Raw genomic sequence first — 25,042 nt, 5'->3', positions numbered from 1 at the left:
CTCCGAGGAGAACTGAGCAGGCTGAGATCCTCAAATTCTTGTAGATCTCAGCTCTTTTCTAGTCCTGGAACAGCAATCCTGAAGGAAGAGGAGGCTTTTCATGAAGCCTCACTTCATGAAAAAGGCAGTTTTGCACTTTATTGATTCAGCTACTTGGTTGACCCTGTCCCCTTCCTTCTTTTCTGTCATCTCTGTCATCATCTCCTTGCATGTGATGATGCAGTAACTTGCTGCCTACATCACAGCTTACCTCTATCTGCTAATATCTCTCTGACTGAAAACTGCTGGCAGGGAACCTGTGGATGTCAACAAGATGTGAAAAACAGGTGCTGGCTTATTAATTTTTTTTTCTCTGTTGTTGGAATCGTGCACTGAAATCCATGCTGGCTTGTTCTATTTAGAGACGTTAACCTGTCCTTCCATTTAAAGTGATGCTGGTAGGGAATGTGAGAACACTACTACTGCTGTGCATGTCACACAGGGCTTGGGGTGATCCCTGAGAGTAAAGGGTAAGAAATAATTACTTGCCAGTCTGCCACGCCTGAGAAAAGCATGGGAAGCCTCAGGCGGTGCCAGTGCTCCAGACCACGTGAGGGAGGTGAGATGTGCCTCTCCTGGAAGGCAGCAGTGTCAAAGTCCCAGTGCTAACCTGCTTGGGTTTCAGGTCTAGCTATGTCTATCCTGACCCACACTCTGTTCTCCTCAGCTTTTGAAGTGCCCTCTCTACTTAGAAGTAAAAAAACATATTTTAGTACATTCTTGCAAATTTCTTATTTCATTCTTTCTGTTTATCTCACAGATCCTTGAAAGAAGAGTTGAATAAGCAGGTGATTTTCCCATCTCTCTTCCTTGCTTTTTGGGGAAGGGAGTTTCTTCTGCAGAACTATGCATTATATATTGCATTATAATGCAGTGTCCTTCATGCCAGAACATTTTACTTAGTAATTTTTTTTCCTTGGAATAGTACTGCTCATGTTTTCTAATGATGCTAATAATAGTTGTAAATAGCTGCAGCCATTAAATTCAATTCTGTTTAGGAGAAGAGTATTGCAAAAGCTCACCCATAGAGGGAAGCAGAATACTATCTTAACTACAGGCTGCTTTTTAAAAATTATCCATGCTTCAGATGAAGCCAACAAAGAACATCTGTTGTCTTAATTATAGCTTCTATTTCTAAGAAGTATGTTCTGTAGCAGATGAGAAAAGTGTCTGACAGCTCATAATTCATAAAGTTATTGAGGTTTAATCTGATAGAATATTATGTACAGAATTCCTTCCCAGTACAGACGTTATCACTTCCCTTTCAACTGATGATAGAAGCAGGGCTTTATGAAATATTAAATTAATAGGTGTGAAACATGATTATCAGCCACTATTGAAAGTATTAAACTGTTATAAAGGAATATAGTTCTCTATACTATGTTGCTTTGTGGTTTTGATTTTCTGCTTATCTCTGCAACTAAACTTTCCTCAAGCCAGACACAATCTCTTTGTTCTTTCATTTTGCTTTGTCTTAGAGAAATTCTTACTTGATTAATGCAGCAGCTCTAGGACAAATAATCATTTTTTGTGACAGAGAAGGGTAAAAAGATCCGTATTTCTTTCAGAGAATTGATATCTTATTAAGTAAGACTTTGAATATCAAATCAGAGGGTTTTTTCCTGCCTAGTCCTCCCATCTATTCTTTATGGATTATTTTCTTGTAGTAATCTGTATTTACCAGGGCTTGTTTCACTCCTTTTCACATAGTTGGCCCTTGTTCTTTTTAGCCCTGAGAGTGCAGCTGGCACAACTTCATAAACTGGGATGAAGAGAGGAATTAGTTCTCCTGGCCCCCCAAAATTCCCTGCATAGTCACCATGCACATGATACTTTATCAACCAGAGCATTGCTTGCATGTGTTCTGATAACCCTGGGAAGTATCTAGGCGAAGTATTTTATTGGTTTCAGTTACAGCATTGATTTATGCAGGTAACTGTATCTTTTTGACATACTGTGTGTTACTAGGATAAAATGAAGTAACATTCAGGTTTTATTCTGACCCTTCTAGATTTAGTGGGTCAGACTATAAATGGCCCAATCTTAATACACGTGTGTTTGTCCTTCTGAAAAAATGACTGCCTTATTCTGTTAAGTGCCCCAATATTATGACAAATTTTGTACCTTTTTCTATAAAAGTTGGTTTGCACTTTTTTTTTGCACTTGGAAAACTTACACTTTTTCAAGTGTATGGGCTGTGTTGTTACTACAATGTTACACAGAGGAATCTGAAGATGTTGGCTTAGTTTTGGGCAGTGAACTGGGACTGACGAGTCAGTAGATCATGCTTGTGAGAGCAGCTCTTGTCATCCTTTTGGAATAAGCCCCTTGGAAAAGTTGTTGTCACTCAGTGTTATTAATGTAGGATCACAGCAGAACCATGATTACTTTACAAACATATTTGAAGTCTGAAAGTGTATTGCCAGAATACTGTTTTGCCATGAGAGTTAAATGTTGCCATTGAGATGCCTTTGAAAGGCTTTATTTATTTCTGCTTTACTCAGGTGTTCCTCAGTTGAAGACAGAGCAAAAAGAGGAATGACAGCAGATGTAATAAACTATTTTCTCAATACAGATCTCTATTTCTCAGCTAAAATCTTCAGTGTTCTGTTGACAGGGAACATGTAAATCAAGTTACCACTTTGTCCTCTAGTTTATACCCAGCACCTGTTGGCCAGTGGAAGAAGCAGACTGTCCTGGGTACATGATAGTCAAGGATTATAAAATGGTCGTATTTTCATTCAGCTTTCCAGTTGTACCCCACTAATTTAAAGTCCCCAGCAGGCATCAGTTCTGCATTTCTCTTCTTAGCTCTGGGGTCATTCATATCGCAATAAATCCTGAGTCTCTAACATTTTTTTGCCTCCGTATAAATGGACTTCTTCTGAGCCCAAAGGCTCATAGCGTTGGTGGTCATGACCACTTCTTTTTCTAGTGCTGCAATACTCTTCACCTATGTTCAGTTCTCCTGAATCTAGTCTTCTCTACTGCCAAGGCTTCTGTGTCATTCTGAGTCTGCAGCCTGCCTGACTGATGACACCTTACAAAAGTAAGAGAAGAGTAATCATTGGCAGACTTATCAAGCCACTTGTAATGATGTGTCAAATTCATGGAAGCTTGAATCTCCTCTGTGTTTTTCCATGAAAGGTGTTGTGTTTTAAAATCTTTCTAATGAAACCAGTACTGGAGAAAGTGGTTGAGCCCTAAACAGCTCTTCCTGCTGACACTTTAAATGGTACTTTCAGCCTCTAGTAGCATTTAACTATAGTCAAACTAAATCATCTCAGTAGGGGCTACAGCTGCAACTGAATTTGCATTCTATTGTAGTCCCTGATTTATGTCAGACACACAATAACATTGACTTTCTCTTCACTCTCACCTTTCTGTCTTTCATCTTTGCCTAGTTAAAACCTTTAACTACTGGCAGTTGGGCAGTTCTGAACATTGTTCTTTTGGTAAATACCGTTAGGTTATCTGAAAATGCAAATGTCAAGGTAAGGTTGAGCTCTTCAAATCTCAGATTGAGTTGCTTTTTGCTATTCAGTTGTAATACCAGACTTATCTTTTGTGTTGGTCTGACACTGAACCCAAAGCACAGATCTCTATGGAAAATTTCCCCAGAGTTAGAGGTTAGGGGTTTTTTTTTTAAGTCTTTCATACTGTTGTACAGAAACTTTTTGCAGGAACTCACTACTTTTTAAGGCTGTTATGAAACATACAGCGGATCACAGAATTCCCTCTCATAGGAGTTAAGATTTTTTTTGTCAGTAAGGCTCCTTTCACTCTGATGTACTGTGAGGCTCATGTGGCCTTTTCTCCCCCAGCTGATTACAGCAGGAGCTGGGAGGGTGCGATGGCTGAGGCTCAGCATCTGTACCAGCTGCCACCACAGGGCCATGAGAAGCTTCAGGTTGTGCCATCATCTGTCTGATGATGAACCTCCTAGTGCTGTCCACTTTTCCAGGGTCTGAACTCTTGTTTTCACAGGTAGGGCTTTTGATGTGTTCCCAGCACCATCTCCCCAAGCTCTGCTGTCTCTGATAGGGGAGTCACTAGCAGCCAGCACCCTGGAGGAGCACGTGGGACAGCTCAATACACAGCACTGCCTGAAAGGCCTGCAGAGTTGCCAAACTGCCCTCATTTCCAACACATCTTCACTGGAATTCAGCATTGTATACTGATGAGCTGTTGAATTCAGACATTATGGATCTTTATTGAAATTCAGATTCTGTTTCAAAGAAGATGGGTGATAAAAGTGGAACACTATTTGAATTCCATTTCCAATATCTTGTAGGGTACATAACTGCTGAAATAATAGTATTTCAATAAAAAAGTAAGTTCCTGTGTTTCCCAGAATTTTCAATAGCAAGCAGGGGTGTTGAACTATATAGGAAACCCCCCATTGTCCACAGCTGGTAGTGCATTGTACTGGAGGTGCTGCTGGAGAAAGTATTTTAGGTGCTTGAGCAGGCATCATTTCTTTAGTTTGTTGGCTAATCTTGTTGGAGCATTATCACAACTTGCTTGACCATGATCCTTACCTTTGCATTTCTTCTTCTGCATTAATTAATATGCTTATATTTAATATAGCTGATTTAAGTACTGGTAAAACCTTTCATGTCTGGAGTTATTGTATAACTTTCAAACAAACAAAAAAAAAAGCCATAGAAAATCATTATATTAGTGGATGCAATTGCATGGATAAAGAGTATAAATGTTGTGATCATCTTCAGACGTGAGCTCTCAAATAGTAGACTTTTATGTAGCGTTGTCATCGAATGCAAAATGTGTGCACAAACTTTAATGCCATTTTTGGAAAAATAAGAACATTCACGGAGTAATATTAACTGCAAGTAGAGTTAGTTCTAAATATTTAGAAATTAAACTCACTTTCATGATATGTTCTGTACATTTTAAGGAGTTTTATTATATATATATTTCAATTTCATTCTTCTTCTAGCAGTAATGAAAGATATGTTTCAGAAGCATCTGAAGCCAAATTGCAGCTTTAAATTTCCACTTGTCATTGCCAGGTACTAACTCTATATCTTTTTACTGAGAACCCTTCCAAAAGGTGCAGCTGTGTGCTGGTTTCATCTTGCACTTTGTAGCTGTGCTGTCAACCCTTGAATGTAAGGTATGCTCTCATCTCCCACACATTGCCATTGCCTTAGAGCTGTTCAGTCCTGTCTGTAACAGGGAGAAGGAAGAGTTTACAGATTGGAGAGAACCCTTGATTTGTCATTCATCTCACTGGTTCTCACTGAGGAAAGGTAAAAATAAAGCTAATGGAAAATCCAGCTTTTATCAAGGGTCATCAGAAGCTTCCTTACTATCTGGAGACCCTCTACTGGACCTAGAAAGGAGACAGTTTTGAGAACCATTGTATTTTGGAGACCCTGGGATTAAGGAAAAAAAAAACCCAGAGGCATTTGGGGGAAAATATTGCTTTGAATGAAAAACTGATACAGGATTTTAGCAAAGGGATCTACAAAGTTACTCAAATCCTTTAGACTGGATTTGGTTCTTCAAACATCTTTGCTTGCCCTACAGCATTCTTCAAAGAAAAACACTACTTTGAAATCACCTACTAAATGCAGGTTGCATGTGAGGTTTTTTCTAGTTGTCTTTTACTAAAACTGACCTATATAAAAAGTTCTCCTTTTCCACTGCAAATCTTAACATGCATGCTGTATTTTTTCCTGGCGCACCTATCTAGAGTCAGGACTTCTTTAATCATAACTTGTATTCTGGCTTCTATAGTAAAAACTTTTTTTTTTCAGAAATTAAATGTAGTTTTTTTGAGTTTGGCTTGTGAGATTTCCTCTCAGCATTTTGAAACTGAAGTGCTCTGTTCCCAAATTTGGCTGTCTTCTCTATAAATGTAATAAAGTGGTTTCAGTTCTTTGAGTGCTGTTAAGCTTTTTGGGGTTTTCTGACTATGTGTCTTATGAAGCCTTTTGCCTTTAAATGAACATAGTTTTCTCTTTTTTCTCTTTCTCGTTCCCAAAATTGGGAAATTTGAAGCAAAAGTCAATATGATGTTGTGCATCAATTATATTGAAGGTGACACAATGAGTAGGAAATCCTAGGACAGGTGGGAGGTTACATGATTTTAATTTGTTCCTGCTATCTTCAACATGTTAATGAAGTGAATGATCTTCTACATCGCTGAGCATTGTAATTAGATGTTTTCTTCTGTAACTTCTGTGTTGCTGATAACTGCAGGTTTTTTTGTACCTGTCATTGTGCATCTCTCTGTTGTGTCTTTTTGCTGTAGAGCTTAAAAGAGATGTGAATATCCTGAGTTTTCAGTGAAATACACAGTTTTACAGATTATGTATTTATAGAATGGATTGTCATTCACTTGAAGTCTCATATCATACCAAAAAGTTCAGCAATGTCTTTGACTATATAAGTTTCCAATTTTGGAAAGGAATGGAATGAAGAGAGGAAGAGAAATCCTCTGAACTTCTAAAATGCATATTTTAGGCTAGCAGAGAAGATTTGGAAACTTTTCATTTTAAGCAATGTGGAATTTTCTTCTTATGCATGTTTTGTAGATACATTACAGATTTTGTGTAAATATAAAAGGAAATGCATAGCCTCCAAAAGGCTTTCACTTTAAGTAAGAATATTATTGATTGATGAATACTCTACAACAAAGTTATTTGTAACAGATTATGATACAAACCTGCTTTTAAGCTAAAGTTCCACTTAGAGTTGAGATGAAAAGCATGGAGCATCAAAAAGGCTGCAGGAAGAGAGGCCCTCTCTGCCTAGGTAATTTAGGTGAAGTCCACACCACCTCAATCCTAATGTCCCATGGAGACAAACTGTTTTCTGTATTGTCTTGTCTTCACCTTGCAAGGGATTTCTTCCCAAACTGATGTCTTCCCCTGATGGTGGGTTATCCTCTTTGCTTTCCTTGGACTCCATCCCTCATGTAAAAAGTCTATATCAGGGGTAATTGGAATTATTTTTCTAAATACACCTTGTTGATAGTACTTGTTGATGTCTTCCATCATTTCAAGGCACAGTTTGGTTGATGGAAGAAGCCTGGATGGGCCATCCCTCAACTGCCAAGCTGTCACTTGATGAGGTTCAACTGTCTGTCAGTTTTGACTTCCATCCTCTGTCTCTATTTATCCTTCTTTGTCTTTTTCCTCTGTTTCAGTTTAGACTGCTGCCTGTGGCTGCATGCTGCCTCCATCTGGAATTAGGAGTTGAGCATCTTTGTTCATCAGAGATGATGCAATTTTGTTGATGCTATGGAAGAGGGAGAAATTTAATGTAACTAGCTCCCTAAGGGACCAGAAAGTTACTTTCATAGATGAAAATATGTAAATTCTACTTAAGACCTGTTTTTCTTCTGCTACCATGTAAGGGATCCATTTTAAGCCCTTAGCAATCTCGAGTCTATTAGTATCTCACAATCTGAGTATTTTCATAGCATACCTTTTCATATTGATCTAATCTTTTATTATGTAGGCACATTACTTGTCCTTTCAGAGTATGGATCAGGTATTAGAACTCTTTGGATCTGTGGGAATTACTCTTATTTTCCTCAAGACATTAAAAAGCACCAGCAGGCCAGAGATCTGAATAGGCAATTCTTTTGAAACTCCTGACTGGTTATCTTCTAGGTCTCCTAACTTAGACTGTTATGACTAACAGAGGTTTTTCTAATATCCTCAGTTATAAATGGGTTGGAAAGTATTTCCATCATTGTGGTACCATAATTTTTCCTTCTTTTTGCCAGAATGCTTCACTTCCATTACTGCCGTTAGCAGTAATGAGTGAAATTCATTTCACTCCTCATCTCTACACTTCCAAACTTCTGTCTTTTCCTTCCTCTCTTACTGTTTTTTTAAATTTGTGCTGGGTTTGACTGGGGTAGGAATAATAGTCTTCATAGTAGCTATCTTGAAGCTGCATTTCAGATTTATGCTGGAAACAGTGCTAATAGCACTGTGGTGTTTTAGTTATTGCTGGGTTCATGCAATGTAAAGGCCTTTTCTGCTTCATGCCCCACCTCACAAGTGCTCAGGAAGTTGAGAGGGGACACAGCCATGGCAGCTGACCACAACTGACACATTCCATACCAGAGACCACTGTGCTCAGCAGTAAATCTCAGGGAAGAATAAAAAAGTGGGAGAGGTATTTGGCTTCTCAAGTCACCATTACCCAGTGATGGAACCCTGCTCTCCTGGAGATGGCTGAACATCTGCCTGCCCATGGGAAACATTGAATTAATACCTTGATTTGATTTGATTTGATTTTGTGTGTGGGTTTTGCTTTCCCTGTTAAACTATCTAAACCTCAATCCACTAATTTTCTCACTTTGACACTTCTGACTCTCACCCCTATCCCACCAGAGGAAAGTTGTGTGGGACTTAGTTGCTGGCTGGGGTTAAACTGCAGCAAAATTGTTTGCATTTTTATGAAGTTATGTAATCCAAAATAGAGGGAATTAACAGCCAAAATTTTCTACTCTCTCTTTCTCAGTTGATAATTTTTTTTTGGCTATCTCAGAGTTTTTCTTTAAAATTTCTCTGTTCATGGTTTTCTGGGGTTTTTTTTCTCCTTCTACTTAGTTATCATCATTTTGTGTCAGTCTTTTGAAAATATGGGTGGAGGGTGCGTGTATATGTATTTATGCATATCCATACAGGCACCTTGTGTGTTCCAGAATTACTCTCTGTTTGTCCATGGTGAGTTTAATTGAGCAGAGATCACCATTGCTTAGGCAACTGGCAATTTTTACTTCAGTGATTAATTTATCACAATTTACTTCAGTGATTTATCAATCATAATCCATCAAACTATGCCAGATGTTTCTGGCAGTAGTTTAATACCTTTATGTAAACATTCCTTTTTCCAAATGTTAAACAGGACCTCTCTAAAACTTTTGAATGATTCTTTTGGCAAAAAATTGTGCGTTTAGAGATAAATCTTTCCTCACAGAGCTGGAACATACCTTTATGGAGAATGTTCTCTCCATGAAGAAACTTGATTGCATGAAAACTGACTTTGTATAAAACCTGTGTGCAGTTTTATTTGAATCTGCGAAGTGTCCCTTTCCAATCATACTGCTATTTATTCCTAACCATTCCATGCAGAAAAGAAAATGCTTGCTTCAAGTAAACTATACTGTTAATAGTATGATGCTTTAAAATTGAAATGCACAGAACTTACTGAGCTTGTGTATGAGTGTGAAATACTTGTTCCTACTGCTGTTTCAAGCATTTGTAAGTCTGTTTTACTCAGGGGATCAGGGACTCCCAGACAGTTATGTGTTTAGTTCCTTCACTTGGTGCACAGTGCATGTAAATATCTCAGACCAAAAGATTTTTTTCCTTTCCTTACTTGCATTGTATTTCTGCGCATCCAAAGTTTGCAAGCTTTTTTTGTGTTTTCTTTTCCTAGACAATATGGAGAATGAATTTAGGACCGATGTCCCTGAAAGAAAATGCTATAAAAAATGCAATTTTCATAATTTTTAATCTGGGGTTTTTGGGGGGATTTTTTAAGTATGGAGTTTTCTCATTTAGCCTTGACAAGTGGGATGTTTGTTCCATGATTAAAAGCTAGCTTGGCTGCATTACATGTCATGATTTTCATAACAGTAATTGCATTCATCTGCAGCTTAACTTACTTTTCTTCTTTTTTCTTTTTTTTTTTTTTACAGCTTTTTCCCTTCCAGATCTTACAGAGCAGTTTGCACCTCCTGAAGTTGCTCCACCAATTCTTGTCAAGATAGTAGAGACAATTGAAAAGAAAGGTAGGCTGAAGAATTATCTACCAAAGATTTCTTGCTTATGTCAACCAAGACTAAGGAATTGGATCCAGACCTGGCATGTCCTCTTTCTAGAGCTGATAATGCATCACATTACTTAATATCCAAAATAATTTCCTTTAAGGTTTCTTGCACTGGTTTCTGTTCATTAAAGGCCATTTGGACTGTAGGAATAAAACCAAAGCTTACCTCAAATGGCATTTAATAATTAATATAAGTATAATTGGAAAGTAAGGGAGAAGGGTTTGGTATTGTTTTGGTTTTTTTAAGCAGTAAGCACTTTTAGTTGGTTATGTAAACACCAGCATAACATGGAGTTGAATACACAGCCACACAGAGAGGAAAGTAATGTTTTACCCCAAAGCATGGGAAAAAAGAGAAAAATAAATTTGAATGAAAAGGTTTCAAGAACTGATTTTATTCTTCAGGAGACAATTCCCTATTGCTGCTCTATAGTGAGCCAGACAGTGTTGCTTTTATGAGTTTTTTTTTCCCTCAGCTGCTTTGCTGATGTCTCCCCATTCTTTTGATGGTTTCCTTTTTCTTTTACAATATCATACTTCTTTTGCCCTATTTCTATCTTTCTGGAACTTCCTCTGATGTTGCTTTTATAGCCCTGGTGAGGTAGGGAGCAGCTCAGTGACTCCTGCTCATTTAGGGGCCTTAAGCTGGGGAACAAGAGCAAAAGTGGTATTCTAATGAGAACCAGGCTGCTGTCCTTGGGTACATAGATTCTGGCATACGCCTCTGGCGCTTTGAAAGAATGCCTCTTTCCTGAAAGAGTAGTAGTTTGCTGATATCAATGTGAAGGGCCAATATTTGCACCAGTTTGCATGAGGAACTGCTGTTCTCAGGAGACACCATTGATAGTGTTAAATCATGAGTGCTCTGCATCCCTGCATATGGTCCCTTTCCTTGTGTCTTCTATTTTCACTGATGTAGAAAAGTTGTAAATAGTATCTTTCATGTGAAAACACTTCACTGATGTCTTTTCTAATAATTCAGGGGTATTATTAAGCACATTATGTGATATATACAGATATTTTCTCTGACACCAGTTTGAATCTGTTTCCTAGTCCTGGCCTTCCACAGCTGGCCAGTGGAAAGTTGTACAGAACATGTGGGACTAGTGGCACCTCTATCTTTCTTGGCCAACTCTCTCTGCAGACACAGCAGCTTGAGTGCACAAAGAGGTGTCTTACAGCCTTAAAAAACAATCATATTATCTGTGATGTGGTAGGTGAAAGAACGTTGCTAATTTATACTGCAAGTATTCATTGAAGAAAACAGAAATATGTAGCATCAGGGCAACAGTCACCAAAATATTAATGTTGTCTTGAACGGGTCTCATTCATTTTGTTTTGAAGGTCTGGAGTACTCAGCTTTGTATGGAGCACAAGGTTCCAGCAGTGCAATGGAATTAAGACAAATTTTTGAATGTGGTAAGTACAGTTCTCTTCCTTAAAGCGCTAGACAGATTATGGTCATACCACTCTCACTCATTTGTGCTGGTTCTCAATAATATACTATTAAAAAGACATATATAAGTAAAAAAAGTTTTCAAACTTTTACACTTGATACGAAACATATTCTTAACTTTTACAAGTTGTCTTTTTTCATAACTCCACTGCACCTTTTTTTTCTAAGAGTATTTATTTTAATCTCTTGTCATCTCACTTTTTCAAAGACTGACAGTCTCTCTGTAGAGAGAAAAACACGATGTTTTGTTCAGAATCAAGGTAAAGATATATTATTCCTGAAAGGCTGCAGGTTATTATTTTGTAAACACATGGCCAGTTGTTTCCATGCAGTTCTGTGGTGCATTTTTCTGTCCAGTAGGTGGGGTGTCAATAGAGGTCCATTATCTACCTGCTACATAGTGATACTGAACTGAAAGAGACAATTGAATTAATGTTGTAGGCTGAGTCCTCAGACAGTAAAATGCAACTACACCACTAACACCAGATACCCATTCAAGTTTCCTGAAATAGATTTCCTCTTCTTTTTTGGTATACTTAATTTGTTCTTGAGGCCAGAATATACTGGCATGGCAGCACTGTTTCAGTGTGAGAGTAGAAAGAGAGTTTGACCACGACTTGGCGCACTGGGTGCAATGTGTGGTGTGAGCTTCCATTTGCCCAAAAGAGTGCAAAAATACAAGGGGTAGAAAATGAAAATGGTTACATGCCTTGTTGCCAAAAGGACAGAGAAAGCAAACTCACACAGTGATTTAGTCTCCTCATTTTTTAATAATTGCAAACATTAGCAAAGTGAATGAGAGATGATACTCTGAGTTGTCTGTTTTTCCAAAAAAAAAGACCATCTTGTCCTATGCTAATTGTGGTAGGAGTGAAGAAGTGTATGTCTACAAGCAGGGAGAGAAGATGGGCATGTGGTGCTAGCAGCTTCATGATAGCAGTCACATTTTTAGTGCTGTATTTATGTTTTTCAGTCCAGATAAATCCAGATTTTCGGTAGCACCAATATGACTGTATCTCTTAATGTATCTGAATCCTTTCTTAAGTCTCTAAACTGAGCTATACTTTTCATAAAAGTTTATCTGTCTCTGAAGATGAAAACCTCATGGTTTACATGTATTCTTACTGAAAATGTAATTAGGTTTCAGTAACAGACACAGAACTTTTCCCTTTAGTAACAATGTCTCTTTCTTAATTCTCTTTAAAATAGGATTATGATCTTCCAGGACAGAATGAGTATCCAGGTGCAGGGGTAGAGATCTCATTTCCTCTGTCTGCTCTCTTTGAATTAGCAGAATGCTAATTCAGAGGGCATAGTCAGCTTTGATCTCAAAGTTGTGAACTTGCATTAGTGTGATGTTCTGCATGTGGTTAAAATGCTCTCCATTTTATAATTGGATAACTGTCTGTTAGCATCAACACAATACTATCTAGCTCCAAAATCAAAGCTGATTTACATCTTGTCAGCTCAGCAGATGGAGTTCAGGTCTATTTATGATATTAGACCCAGAGAGTTGCAGAGTAAGTGTATTCTTACTCATGTATTCATTATAGTAATTTGGGACATACTTCAGAGAAATGGTCAGCACTGAAGAAGTATGATTTAACTTGGCTTATGAAATAAAAAACAGTCAGCAAGCAGCAAAACTATTAAAAGCTATTTCTTTAAGAATTTGTGGATTCTCTGACACATAATTGCTCTTGCAGAAATCATTCCCACTCTGCAAGTTTTATATCATCTGAGACATTAATTATGCCTTTTCTCTCATGCAAATTCTTTGGTGTCTGATAAGATTTGAGCTCATACTGCGAGCTTTTTGTTGGGGAAAACAAAGGAGGTGGTGGAGTACTAAGTTTCTCACTACCCCCCCTCTTGGCTGCCTTATTTCACAGTATTGGTAGACACACCATTTATCTGAGTCCTCTACCTCCCTGTTGCCTTTGTTTAAATTGGACACATGGATTCAATAGTTATTTTACCAGGGACTTTGCTAGATAGAAGGTTGATCAGCATTAATGCTTCTAAATTCTTGTACAAGATGTGGATCATTGTATACACTTAGGACTTCACTGTGCCAGAGTTTCACGTTATAGGATGAACTCCAATCTTCCTTTCACTAACCAAGGATTTCTGTATTTTCCCATTTTTGTTTTTGCTGCCAATATTCTTTGCTCCAACACTAACAAGTAGTCCTTTATGTGACACTTCCAAACCTTATCCCAAGCCATAACTATCCTGGAAGGGTATCAAGTTTTACAAGATAAATCCCAACAGCTGCATAAAACACCAAGCACACAGTTCTGCACGTGTATGTTTGTTTCGACTTACTTACTTACATAAATATTTGCAGACTTGGATCCTCAAGATGTTAATCAAACTTCCAGTCACAACAGAAGTAGCTCCCTGTAGAGAGGCTGCATTTGACCAAACCTTTGATTAGTACTTACTTCTTGCACAAAATATTTACACGTAAAACAGAGACTTGTTAAAAATATTCTGATGTTACATAACATTGCCAAGATGCAGCAAATCACTACCATCACTGAGTTCAGCCCTGGATTGTATGTGACAGAAGGCCACACACAGTTATGGAAACCATTTGGTTCATCAGATGCCAAGGGACTGGACATGAACTGGTGTTGAACTCTGTGTGTTCTTCATCTCAAAGATGTTTCTTGATGTCTTACATTCTTATGAATTGTTCCCCATGAACCAGATCTAAGTTAGGAATTTTGGTTTTTTATGAGCTTGTGTATTTTTTCCACTTTCTGAAGTCTAAAAAACATGTTGCTCTTTCTCTTTAGATACCACTTCGTTAGATTTAGAGACATTTGATGTTCACACTTTATCAGATGCTCTCAAGAGGTATATCCTGGACCTGCCGAATCCCATCATTCCAGCAGCTGTTTACAGTGACATGATTTCTGTAGCTCAAGGTATGGTTATTGCATTATTTCAAATGTCAAACAAAAAGGCTTTTACTAGAATTCTGAATAACTAGTGGTCCAGCTGTGAGCCACAGAACAGCAAAAATTCTGCACAACCTGGCAGCATCTCAGAAGCCATAAGTATTCCTTTATCCCTTTTCATGAAAGCTGTTTCAGTTCAGATCTAGACATTATTCTGCATTATTTGGTTACTTATTTAAGTAAACATAATATAAAATATAAGGGATAACACAGTCCTCTTTATTTTAGTAACTTTATTTTAGTAGCTATTTTATTTTAGGTTTAGAAAAACCATAGAAGAACTGGGGGGAAAAAAATCAAGGACTTACCTGTATACAGAAAGCTAATTTTTAACTTTTTATCAGTGCTGACAAAGTAAATGTATTAGAGGTCATGTAGTGCTGTATTACATTGGGGCTGCAGATTATGAAGTGAGAAATACATGCATGTGAGAGTCGTCATCTACAGTGGTCATTTCAAACAAGTACAGCTTATAGGCTTTCAGCACATGGGCCAAGTATTCTGTTATATATCTCAGGGCAGGATATTGTTACTGGTAACCTTCAAAGTTAGAACAGCACCTGTGAGACTTATCTAGTGCATCTCAGAATTACCCAATCGTGTGTGACGCTAAACACAAGACAGACTTCTACCAGTACACTCTGAACACATTGTGGTTTTTACCAAAATGCATATCTGTTTCCATTTGACTTTTAAATACTTGTTCTTTGCTCTTCCCTGAGCATTTCACTTCTTTTAAAAGAAAGAAAACGTCTTGTGGCTCTAATGAAGGACAGAATTATTTTTTTTCTGTAAAATTGGTGTTTCTAAAGAAGTCACATATAGTTTCATTTTACTTGAATGTTCCTGTGCTGGTTTCAAGAACCATTTATCTGTTTGCTTGCAGAAGTGCAGAGCTCAGAGGAATATGCTCAGTTGCTGAGGAAACTGATCAGATCTCCAAATATACCTCCCCAGTATTGGCTCACACTCCAATATTTGCTCAAACATTTCCTCAGAGTTTGTCAAGCCTCCAGCAAAAATCTCTTGAATGCAAGGTCTCTGGCTGAAATTTTCAGCCCTCTGCTTTTCAAATTCCAGATAGCAAGGTATGTGGGTCATCTTTACCATATTTTTTTACTGTAAATATGAATTACTTATACACAAAATAAGATTGATTAAATAATTTTCTGATCTCATTTCTGATGTGAGGGCATTGTAGTATATTCTTTCAAAAATTTTTTAATAATTTAAAGTAAACTTGTATTTCTCCTCACTCTTACTGACTAATCCATCTCTTGCAGCTCTGATAACACAGAACACCACATAAAAATCCTAGAGGTTTTAATCACAAGTGAATGGAATGAGAGACAGCCCGTACCAGGTAAAAATATTTTTATTTTAAAAAGCTGTATGTTGTCTTAAATATTAAAATTCAACTTAAGGACAGTAAGTGCCTGCATTTTTTCTATTTAAATCAAACAATGCAAAACAGAAGTGCGCAATTACAGAGCTAAGTAAAAATTGTTAATATGTTTTATAGTGGTGTGCAATGTTTGTTTTATAAAAAATAATCTTTTTCATTAAAACCATTTCAGTGCCAATAGTTTGTCTTAGAACTTTTGTTCTCTTTCAGTAAATGGCAAATAGGATTTTGTGATTTTTTTTAAGACCTGTAAAATAATAGAATGCTTATGATACATGCAGTGGTGGTGGGCTGATTCTCAAGGTTTTATTGAACTCTCAATTTACTCCCAGGCAAATTTTCTTAGATTTGCTATATACTACGGAGGCATTATCTACATACATGTATTTTTTCATCCAGATGCGCAAAATAGTTATTTTCAATATCGATAAATAATGTGAAAAATATTGAGAGCCCATCCAGGAAAGTTAGATCCTACTTGTATTGCTTCTGTTAACATTTAATTAAGGCATCAGATAGTAAAGCAGACTTCTAATTTATGCAAAATCCCTGGGTTTGAAACAAGTATTTGGTAGAAGCAAGGCAGAGTTGCTAACTATGTGCAAAAGAAATTATTAATGCAGGGAACTTTACATATTATCTTAAAAGCAATTCCTTTCACAGCTTATAAGCAGAGAATATCCTAACCAAGGAAAGGAGGGTGAACAGAACATTGGACATCCTATACCTTTCTCACCTCTGTAGTTAAAGCACAAAATAAAGTTCTTGGCAGTAGGATTTGTATGGTTACTTAAGATCTGAAGAGCTAGAACACAGCAGAAAAATGCTTTATTTCCTGTGTTTCAGACAGGCACATTGTATAATCCTCTTCATCAGCTAATGAAGATTAATTTAAAATGGCTAAAATTTTTGTTCCTAATGCTCTGTTTGAAAGGCTTTTCTAATCTTGCCAGCTCTGTTAGTTAGGAAACTTCCCCTGACATTTTGTGCACATCTGTTTTCAGCTTGGTATTTAGTTTGTTCAGTTTTGGTGAAGTAGTTAAACAGGGATTTCCAGAGCCCCTGTGTATTTTTTTGTCTAATGCTTTGTAACAACTAGGAGAGTCCAAACTTAGTACTTTTACTAAGTATCAGCACATAGCTGCTAATTGGTAAAGAACAATTTTCTTTGTCACATGTTGCAAGCCTTAAAAAGTGAAACAGATTCTAATTGTCTAATGCTAATAGCATGTTTTATAGTTACACGTTTGCAAATGCTTTGGATTATGTAAATATATATGTTGAGAAGCACTGGTTGGTAGGTTACAAAGGTAGGGTCAACAGTTTCTTGAGTTTGAAAGAAAGAATTTTATAAGTTGCATTTAAAAGATCACTTGGTTGCATATCTGCCCAAGTTGCTTAATGTGAGAAAAGTATAAAAGTGAAAGGTGTTGATGTTAGAACTACTAATGCAGACAAGGACTCTAGTCATTTCGAGAGTGTCATTAGAATACTTGAAGAAATGCCATTGTATCCATCAGATTTATATGATTTGACATTAATAATTGGAATTGGACATCTGATTTTTTTAATATTACTTCTGCATTAATTGATATCAGAATCATTAAGTTGGAAGAGACTTCTAGTCTCAAGTCCAACCCAACCCTAACCTCAACTAAACCATGGTACCCAGTGCCACATCTAGTCTTTTCTTAAACAAATCCAGGGATCATGAACCCACCACCGTGCTCTGTACAGCATGATGCAATTGTTTGCTTTGACAGTCCTACTAGGGGGTTTTTGTGTGATTTGTTATAAAAATAGAATTCCTTCCCTGTGCATTTCAAAGTCCATCTTGTCTACCAGAATGTTTTTTAGTAGAACATTTGTACATGTACTAATATGCTGGAAAAAACCCTCAGATACAAGTTTCCAGGCTTTGCAGTGTCTGGTTAGCTAGTCTCTGCCCTCAGGCCTGTAAAAAGTTTGAATAATTTTCAAAGGTTGAATCTTAATGTAATACTCTGTAAGTTTGCAGGATTAGGCCATGAGTCCATTTGTGCATCAATATCATTCAGTGACCTGAACATCTGAAGTGTTCTGTTTTTATCATTCTCATATAAACTATAAAAACCAATCTAAGATGTGTTTTCCAGAATTGTTATCTTTAAGATTATTGCTTTTAGTGGCTTGATTTTCCACAAAGACTGTTTAGATAGACCATAATTAAAAGAAGATCCCAATAAAATACACCTTATTTGTCATGTAAGTATTTTGAGAATTACAGTCTCAAATAGAATTTTGCTAGTGGAGAACTTGAGAGGTCTTAAGCAGAAAGAATTTTACTTATTGAAAATAGTGTCATGACAACTAAGTGATAACAGGGAACCCAGTGCTGCCAGCTTTCTTCTCTTTTTTACAGGCTGGAATGATGGCTTCTTTCCTTCTTAATTCTTTTTGTTAAGATGAGAACGATCTGTCTAAAACAAGTTGTGCATGAAGTTCTAGTGGTATCTTACATAGTGTATAAATACATTAAATGTGGTGTTAAGAGATAATGGACCTGAATAGCAAGTAGATCTTTGCACAGCTGTGGGTTTTTTTTCCTTACCACATCACCCACTAATTATACTTCTTACCTGAAAACACTAGGAAGTAAGCAGCTGGACTTTACATCTTACTGTATTTTAAAATTAGTATCCTAAATTATGCCTCTCCAGTTGGACACAGAGTGATGCTTCTTCGATGCCATAACACAAAAAGAAGAGTTACTCCTGGACCATTACTTGACTTACCACAGAACAGTTGCATTTGGGGATTTTTGTCTGGCGTGGTGTTCATCAGCAAGCTATGGATTCTAGTTGGTGGATTAAAATAGTGCTTAGTCCTACACAAAATTATTAAAGTTAACAATACCTATTAATAGAATTGTAAATTTTTGTGTAGCACATGAAGACAAAAGTTGCAGGAGAAATAAGGCTGGAAGAAATTAGATCAATTTTCTCGTTCTTGTCACATTCTTCAAGTTTGTCAGTAGGAGAGACAAAAGATGGTGTTGGTGGGCAAGGTAGGTGATTTTTACAACCCATCTGAACGACATCCCAGCTTGATGTACACTGCGCAGACTTTAAATTAAAGAATACAGTGAGAAACAAAGTATACAAGTCTCTAAATCTGCTATCCACAACAGTACTACTAGAATAAAATAATTGTAACAGATTTTAGCAAACAGTGCTGCTCAGATCTCAGAGAATCTCACCCATCATACAGAATAGTGAAGGCAAATAGTGGAAAATAGGCTATATTAGGCTATATTAATAGGTATGGAAGACTGGGGTAGTTTTCCAGTTTATTGTCAAGGATCTTAAAGGCTCCTGGTTTGTCTGTCTGTAGATGGCCTGCCCTGGATGCAGATCCCAAAGCTGCCCACAGAGGTGCAGCAGGTGCTTGGAGCAACAGAGTCAGTTTAGCACTCACAGCTGCAGGGGCAGGCCACACAGAGAAAGCTGGGAGGTAATTTTGGGTGAGGAGTCTAGGGAGATAGGGGTCCTTTCTGCAGTTGGGGTGTGTGAGAATAATGTCTGTCTTAGGAAGATGAAGAGGAAGTGGGACGTGGCAAGAGAGCAAGGGGACGTGGGGAGCTCATAGCATTGCTGGTGAAGAGCAGAAAAGCTACAGCAAAGGAAAGAGCTGCGTTTTGTTGATGAATTAAAGCCTCCACTAGCCTGTGCACGGGCTAGAGCTGAGCTGCTTTGTCTGTCCCAGTTCATCCCTGTTTCCCAGACTTGTATGTAACATTGTAAGTAACAGCTCATACTGAAATACTGCAGCCTGAAAAAGTAGTTTTTACTACTCAGAGCATCGCAGGTAAGAATGAGTGAGGTTATAAGGCTGCCTTATATGTAACTGCTCACTTGTTGGGGATGAGGTCAGAGTCCTGGCAGCATCACCAAGCTGTAGACACTTTGCTTTTAGCTACAAAAAGTATTACCCACAGTGGTGGCATAATGGCTAGAGCCAGGGCAATGTAAAGGCTCATCCAGTTCCTCCTGGAATGTGATTCCTCCTCAAAGGTACTCAGTATTGCTGCAGGCATCAGCCTGAGACCACAGTGCTGTCAGTAGTGTCCTGGGGACCTAAACAAACGCTTAGGAATGCTGTCCTTGTCAGAAGTTGTCTGCATCATGTCAGAGTCTCGGCTGGAGCGCCGGCAGCGCCGAGCGTGGCTTGGAGCACGCAGGAGCCCTCGGCAGGGGGACCATGTGCATCCGTGTCCTACCCAGCAGAGGGCTCCCCTCCTAAGCTAATAAAGGTTTATCCCTTTATCCCTGACCTAACGGAAACCACAGCGCTTGGCTAACCGCCGTACTTTGGAATGCTGTACCCTTGGTTTGAGCTTTGACACAAGCTTTATGTTTCTCAATACCTAATTGCAAGATTTTGATAAAAAATGAAACGATACGTTCAGCGTTTTTTTAGCACTTTTTGCAGGTTGTTATGTCAGCGTGCAGGTATTTGTGTGTATGTGTAAAACACATGGAAGCATGTCAAACCTGATCAGTTCTTTTCCTGCTTCAGACATAATTTTTTAGAAAAAAATGTTCTGTGTTAATAGAAGAACACTGTGAGTATGACTGCAAGGAATAGTAGGCAAATTTTCAAAGATTTTGAAATTTAGATAAAAAGACAAGACAGGACAATATTTAAAAACACAGATGTGTGCATGTGTCAGAGTCTGTCTGTGGATGTGTTATGCCCCACATGTCTTTGACAAGACACTTGATTCTCTCCTACAGGATTATGCAGAACTCATTATCTCTGTATGGGTATCTGTGCTTTTTTAATTGATAAAAAAGTTTAGTGGACCAAGTTTGGGTTGTCTTTTCTCTTTTGACTATATACAGCCATATTATGGCCCTACAAAACAAGAAATGTTCTCAACCCTTTCTGTAATTTTAACAGTAAAGAAGTGTATCAACTACAATCTGAAGCTGAATTAGTACAGAAACACAGATTTCCATCTCCACTTGAAGTAGGCTGTACCTTTATGACTATGCTGCTTTAAATTATATTTAGAACTGACAATTGTTCTAGTAGGCAGAGCCTAAAACTAGGGAAGCTAGGGATTGTTATAGATGAAGCTAATCAATCAAGTGCAAAACATCAAAAATGTACTGGATATATTTGGGATTTCATTATTAGGTGCAAGTGGTGTTTCACAGCATAGGAGGATTTGGGGATTTTGGTATGTGAATTATTAAGGAGGCAAAAAATTTCAGATACTATTTAACTGCCTTAAGAAGCAACAAGCAGATCTCAAACAAATTCTCAGTGTTTGCAAGAAGCGGGAGGAAAATATTAGTCCCTTTCTCTCCTTCTCTTAATGTGTCTGCTTCTCTTTTACTTTGAATTTATTTCCTTGTAGAAGTTTAACTGGCAAAGAAGATAACCTCTGTAGGCAGAGGGAAGTAGGCTCTTCAGTTGCTGCTCTGTTCCTTTAGCAAGTTCAATCTCCACCAAACACTTAGGGAAGGAAAATATATTTAACCTAACCTTCTCCCTCTCTGTACAGTTCCTTTTCCCATCTGCCTTCCCAAGAAAAGAACAGTCCTGATATACTGGAAACCACTACGGATAGTGGTTTTTTTCAAATATTTTTAGTATACAGGAAATTGATAAAAGGTCTCACAGCCTCAGACTAAGGGTCTTGAAGCAGCACCTGTATTTGTGATCCAGCATGAGCATGTACCAGCTGATGCTGTGCTTGCAAGCAAGCTATTTTGCTTGCACAGGGCTGCTTCTAGAGATGCATGTCTTTTCAAGGAAAATTCTTACTCTATTTTTTTTTTCTGCAGTTAGCCACTTCCTGTATTTGGCTGTTCATGGTGCTTTTCTCATCTTCAATACTCCATGCAGCAGCCAGTGATAGGGACTATTTTAAGGCCTCTTACAATGGGCTTCTCATTTACTTAGCTAAAATGAGAAAGTTAGCCCCGCATTGGCCACTTGTTAGCTGATGACAACTTTTACTTTGAATCTGGCTCCCATCCCCCAGCTGAAATCCCTGGCTCAGCAAATATTTGAACCTACCCAAGTTAATCATGAAACTGAGATCTTTATCTCAGAGAGACGTGCAAGCTACTGAGGGTGGTGGTTTCTTTTTTTTTTTTTTCCACAGTACTGAAGTCAGGTTCACTTTTTAATGATGAACCAGAGTAAGTGGATGCCTTCTGCACACCACAGAGGTTTAAGCAAGAGAAGGCTTGGATTTTCTCAGTGCAAGTTGCAATTCTTTTAGGGGGTTTTATGGAACATTGGTTAGAAAGCAGAGCAATCTCTTTTTCTTCATTGCTTCAGAGAAGCTTCCTAGTAAATGGAGGTTTTAGAGCTTCTTTTTAAGCAAGATTTTTATAAGAGGAAACCAATATTGGATTGTATTTTCGACTGTTTCACGAGGGTGATCATTTGCGATGCATAATTTACAAAGTAAGTGATTTTGAATTTCTGTGTTTTTTTCATTATCTTGGGGAAGTATTGTACTGTAACCGATTACCAAGTAGAGCTTTAAAAATCTTAAAATACATGAATTTAAGTCAAGTAGTTCAGTACCTCTACAGGCTATATACAAAATGAGTGATAGCCTATCTGCCTCCTCTGTCTTTTCTTGCCTGCAGGCTAGGCTAGTGTGAGCTGAGCACTAACCTGATTATGCAAGTTTGTTCGGTCCTAAATTTGGCCACCAGTGGAACTCTAGGGAGGTAATTTTTCCTGAAAGTAATTTTTATTCAATAGAATAAAAATTTACTGATCCCACATGAGACCTAAAAGCAGCAATGCAGTTTTTGTAGGAAATCTTTGTAACTTGATTTAAATAATTACCTTGGCAAGTTAACTGTTTGGGTAGCAGGTGGGCTAAATGTCTAAAATCAGTGTTCAGACTTGTATCTGGGATGATTTTAAGTGTGGAAGGAATCTTTGGAGTATGCCTTAATAGGAAGGGGAAAGTCTACTTCAAAATTAAGCTTCTTAATGCACAATACAAACCAGCATTCATCTTTTCGTATATGTTGGTACTCTAGATATGCTCTTCTATGTAGATGTTTGTCTGAAAGGGATAACCCGCTCAGGGTGAGCGGTGGGGAGGGGTGAGAGGGGAGGGCAGGGGCGAAATATTTGGAAATCATATAAATTATGTTAATTTTTTAATGCGTATTTTGTGAGATAGAGCACATTTTAGCTGTTCCAGAATTTCTTGTGGTGTAATGCACAGTTGGTTGCTACAGCTAGCCTTTGTTGTAGTTATTTTTGGTCCCTGGTTTTCTCCCCACATAGATTATAGTGAGTATAAAGCATTCATATTGCTTTACATAGCATTCTGCTCTGAAGTTAATACCCTATTCTGTACATGTTTCTTCCAAGAGGTCAGAGAGAGTTAAAGTCAGTGATGGGGGGAGTTAAGATGGAATATTTCTAAATGGTTGGAGGATGCTACTGACATAAAGTCAAGGGGCGAAGGAGACACTGACAGGAGACTCTTGCTTTCAAAAACAATTTAACTTGATAAATATATCAGTGAAAATAGGTTAGAGAAACTGTTACAAGGCAGACTAAATCTTATTGTATTCTCACAATACAATAAGCCTTCTTTATGTTCAGCAAAACCATTTTTGAAGATCTTACTCAGTTATTACTTTCTTCCATTGTCTGAGTGAATCAGCTAAATGTAAGATTATAATATTTGGGGTTTAGATTTCAAAATTAATTAATCTAGATTGATTCAAATTGTGTTTTGTTACATAATGGTAAGAGAGGAAGACATCTCTGCAGTAAGCATTTTTTATGTAGTAATATAAACTATCAGACCTATGTGCCCATAAAAATATTAGAAATATGCAGAGTTTAAAAACATAATCCATATCTCATAATGTGGACATATACATCTGTGTGTGCATTTGTGTAGAATGAGTGTGTAATGGATGTGCACACAGTCATGCTCCTCTCTAATGCATCTCTAATATGTGCAGTAGTTCCAGAATCCTTTTAAATCTTTCTGAATGTCAAACTTGAGGCATTCAGGCAGGAGAATGCACCTGAGATGTGACCGACCTGCCTCTGAAGGGAGCTGCCCTGTGTGTGAGCGTGTGTTGTGTGCGCCTGTGTGTAAGAGCTACGTGCCTGCAGCATATCAGCCTTTTGTCATCCTGCCAGGATTGGACTGTACCATGCTGCAAAGCCAGGAAAACGAGCCAGGAGCACAGGCAAGGAGAGCCCACTTGCTCCTTTTGTGTGTAATACTAGCTTTATGTTGCAATTCTGCTAAATGTAGATTCTTCCCAAAACTGAAATTGTTTTAAGATTAATGTAGAGCAAAATGAGGAAGCAGGAGTGGTTTGGTGACATTATTTTGACATGATTGGCTGAGGATTATGATGTAATAGGTTACAGTGCAGCCCCTTATAGGTTTTAAAATGAATTCCAAGACACCATTACAAAGACAGCCTGACTCTTTTCTTGTATCTGAGCTTACTCAGTGAAACTCATACAAATGTACAATACTGTTTGGAATATGGAAGAACTGGATATAGAATATCCTAAGACAGATATAAATTGTGGCACAGACTTGATGTTTTACATAGAAATGGATCCACCAGGTAAAACTGCAGTCTTATTATAGAAGACTTAATTAATTTTGGTGTTTACAATAGCTGCTGGAAAATTCATACTGGATATGTAGGATTTCTTTACTTTGTTATTGATACAGGTAGTTTTCCTTTTTTAATAAATTAGAATAAAATTGTGGATTAGTGCATGGTTGTAGTAATTAGAATCTTTACATATAAAATACCTGACTGCTTACTTAATTGAATTTTTACTGAATTGACCTGTTTCTGTTTTGATTTTATTATGTCAGATGTAGTTTTAGTCCTGCTATTTTATCATGTAAAAATTGTATTTGTTTTATTACTATTTTTGCTCTTTCTGTTCCACACTGTGCCTAACAGGAGATGCTGTAGTAACACTCATATTTCCTGAAACAGTGATTCCAAATCATTGGTTTGGACTCTTTAAGGAAAAAAAATTTTTAAAATCTAGCAATACTGATTGAATGCCTGTTGTAGCATCATTTCTTCATATTACATGAAAGTATTACGCTATCCTGATATCCCTTGCAACTTCAAAAACATTGCCTTTTGAGCCTGGTCATAATATACAGGACAAGAATATTGTACTTACTGGAGAACTGAAAGAGCTGAGTTGATTTTTAATCCTGATTCCAGTGTAGTCCCCCTTGTTACTAAGTCAGTGCTGCAGTATCTTCTCTGGCACCCACTGGTATACATATGCAGCTTTGACATTGAAAAAGGGGGGGTT

At 37.6% G+C, this 25,042-nt stretch overlaps 1 protein-coding gene and 1 long non-coding RNA gene across 4 annotated transcripts in view; one reads left to right on the top strand and one right to left on the bottom strand.

Moving 5' to 3' along the window:
• PIK3R1 (phosphoinositide-3-kinase regulatory subunit 1) overlaps window positions 1-25,042 on the top strand; it is a 55,433-nt gene that overhangs the window by 18,485 nt on the left and 11,906 nt on the right. Inside the window, exons 2-6 of one of the 3 annotated variants that reach the window (XM_083883299.1) lie at window positions 9,731-9,823; window positions 11,206-11,280; window positions 14,122-14,253; window positions 15,173-15,374; window positions 15,570-15,649. In XM_083883299.1, the coding sequence (XP_083739425.1) occupies window positions 9,731-9,823; window positions 11,206-11,280; window positions 14,122-14,253; window positions 15,173-15,374; window positions 15,570-15,649 (582 nt within the window). Of the gene's footprint in view, window positions 1-9,730; window positions 9,824-11,205; window positions 11,281-14,121; window positions 14,254-15,172; window positions 15,375-15,569; window positions 15,650-21,822; window positions 22,157-24,170; window positions 24,322-25,042 lie in introns of those variants that run through there. The other 2 variants (XM_083883301.1, XM_083883300.1) reach the window with 2 other exon arrangements.
• Window positions 11,634-24,959, bottom strand: LOC310922620. The gene is made up of 3 exons (XR_014592453.1): window positions 24,905-24,959; window positions 13,654-13,731; window positions 11,634-11,728 (listed from the first exon to the last, which is right to left on the bottom strand). It is a non-coding gene; the product is annotated as an uncharacterized lncRNA (long non-coding RNA).

The sequence above is a fragment of the Zosterops lateralis genome (assembly GCF_965231275.1).
Source record: "Zosterops lateralis genome assembly, chromosome: Z".
NCBI lineage: Eukaryota > Metazoa > Chordata > Aves > Passeriformes > Zosteropidae > Zosterops > Zosterops lateralis.
This window is presented reverse-complemented; position numbering and strand designations above follow the sequence as displayed.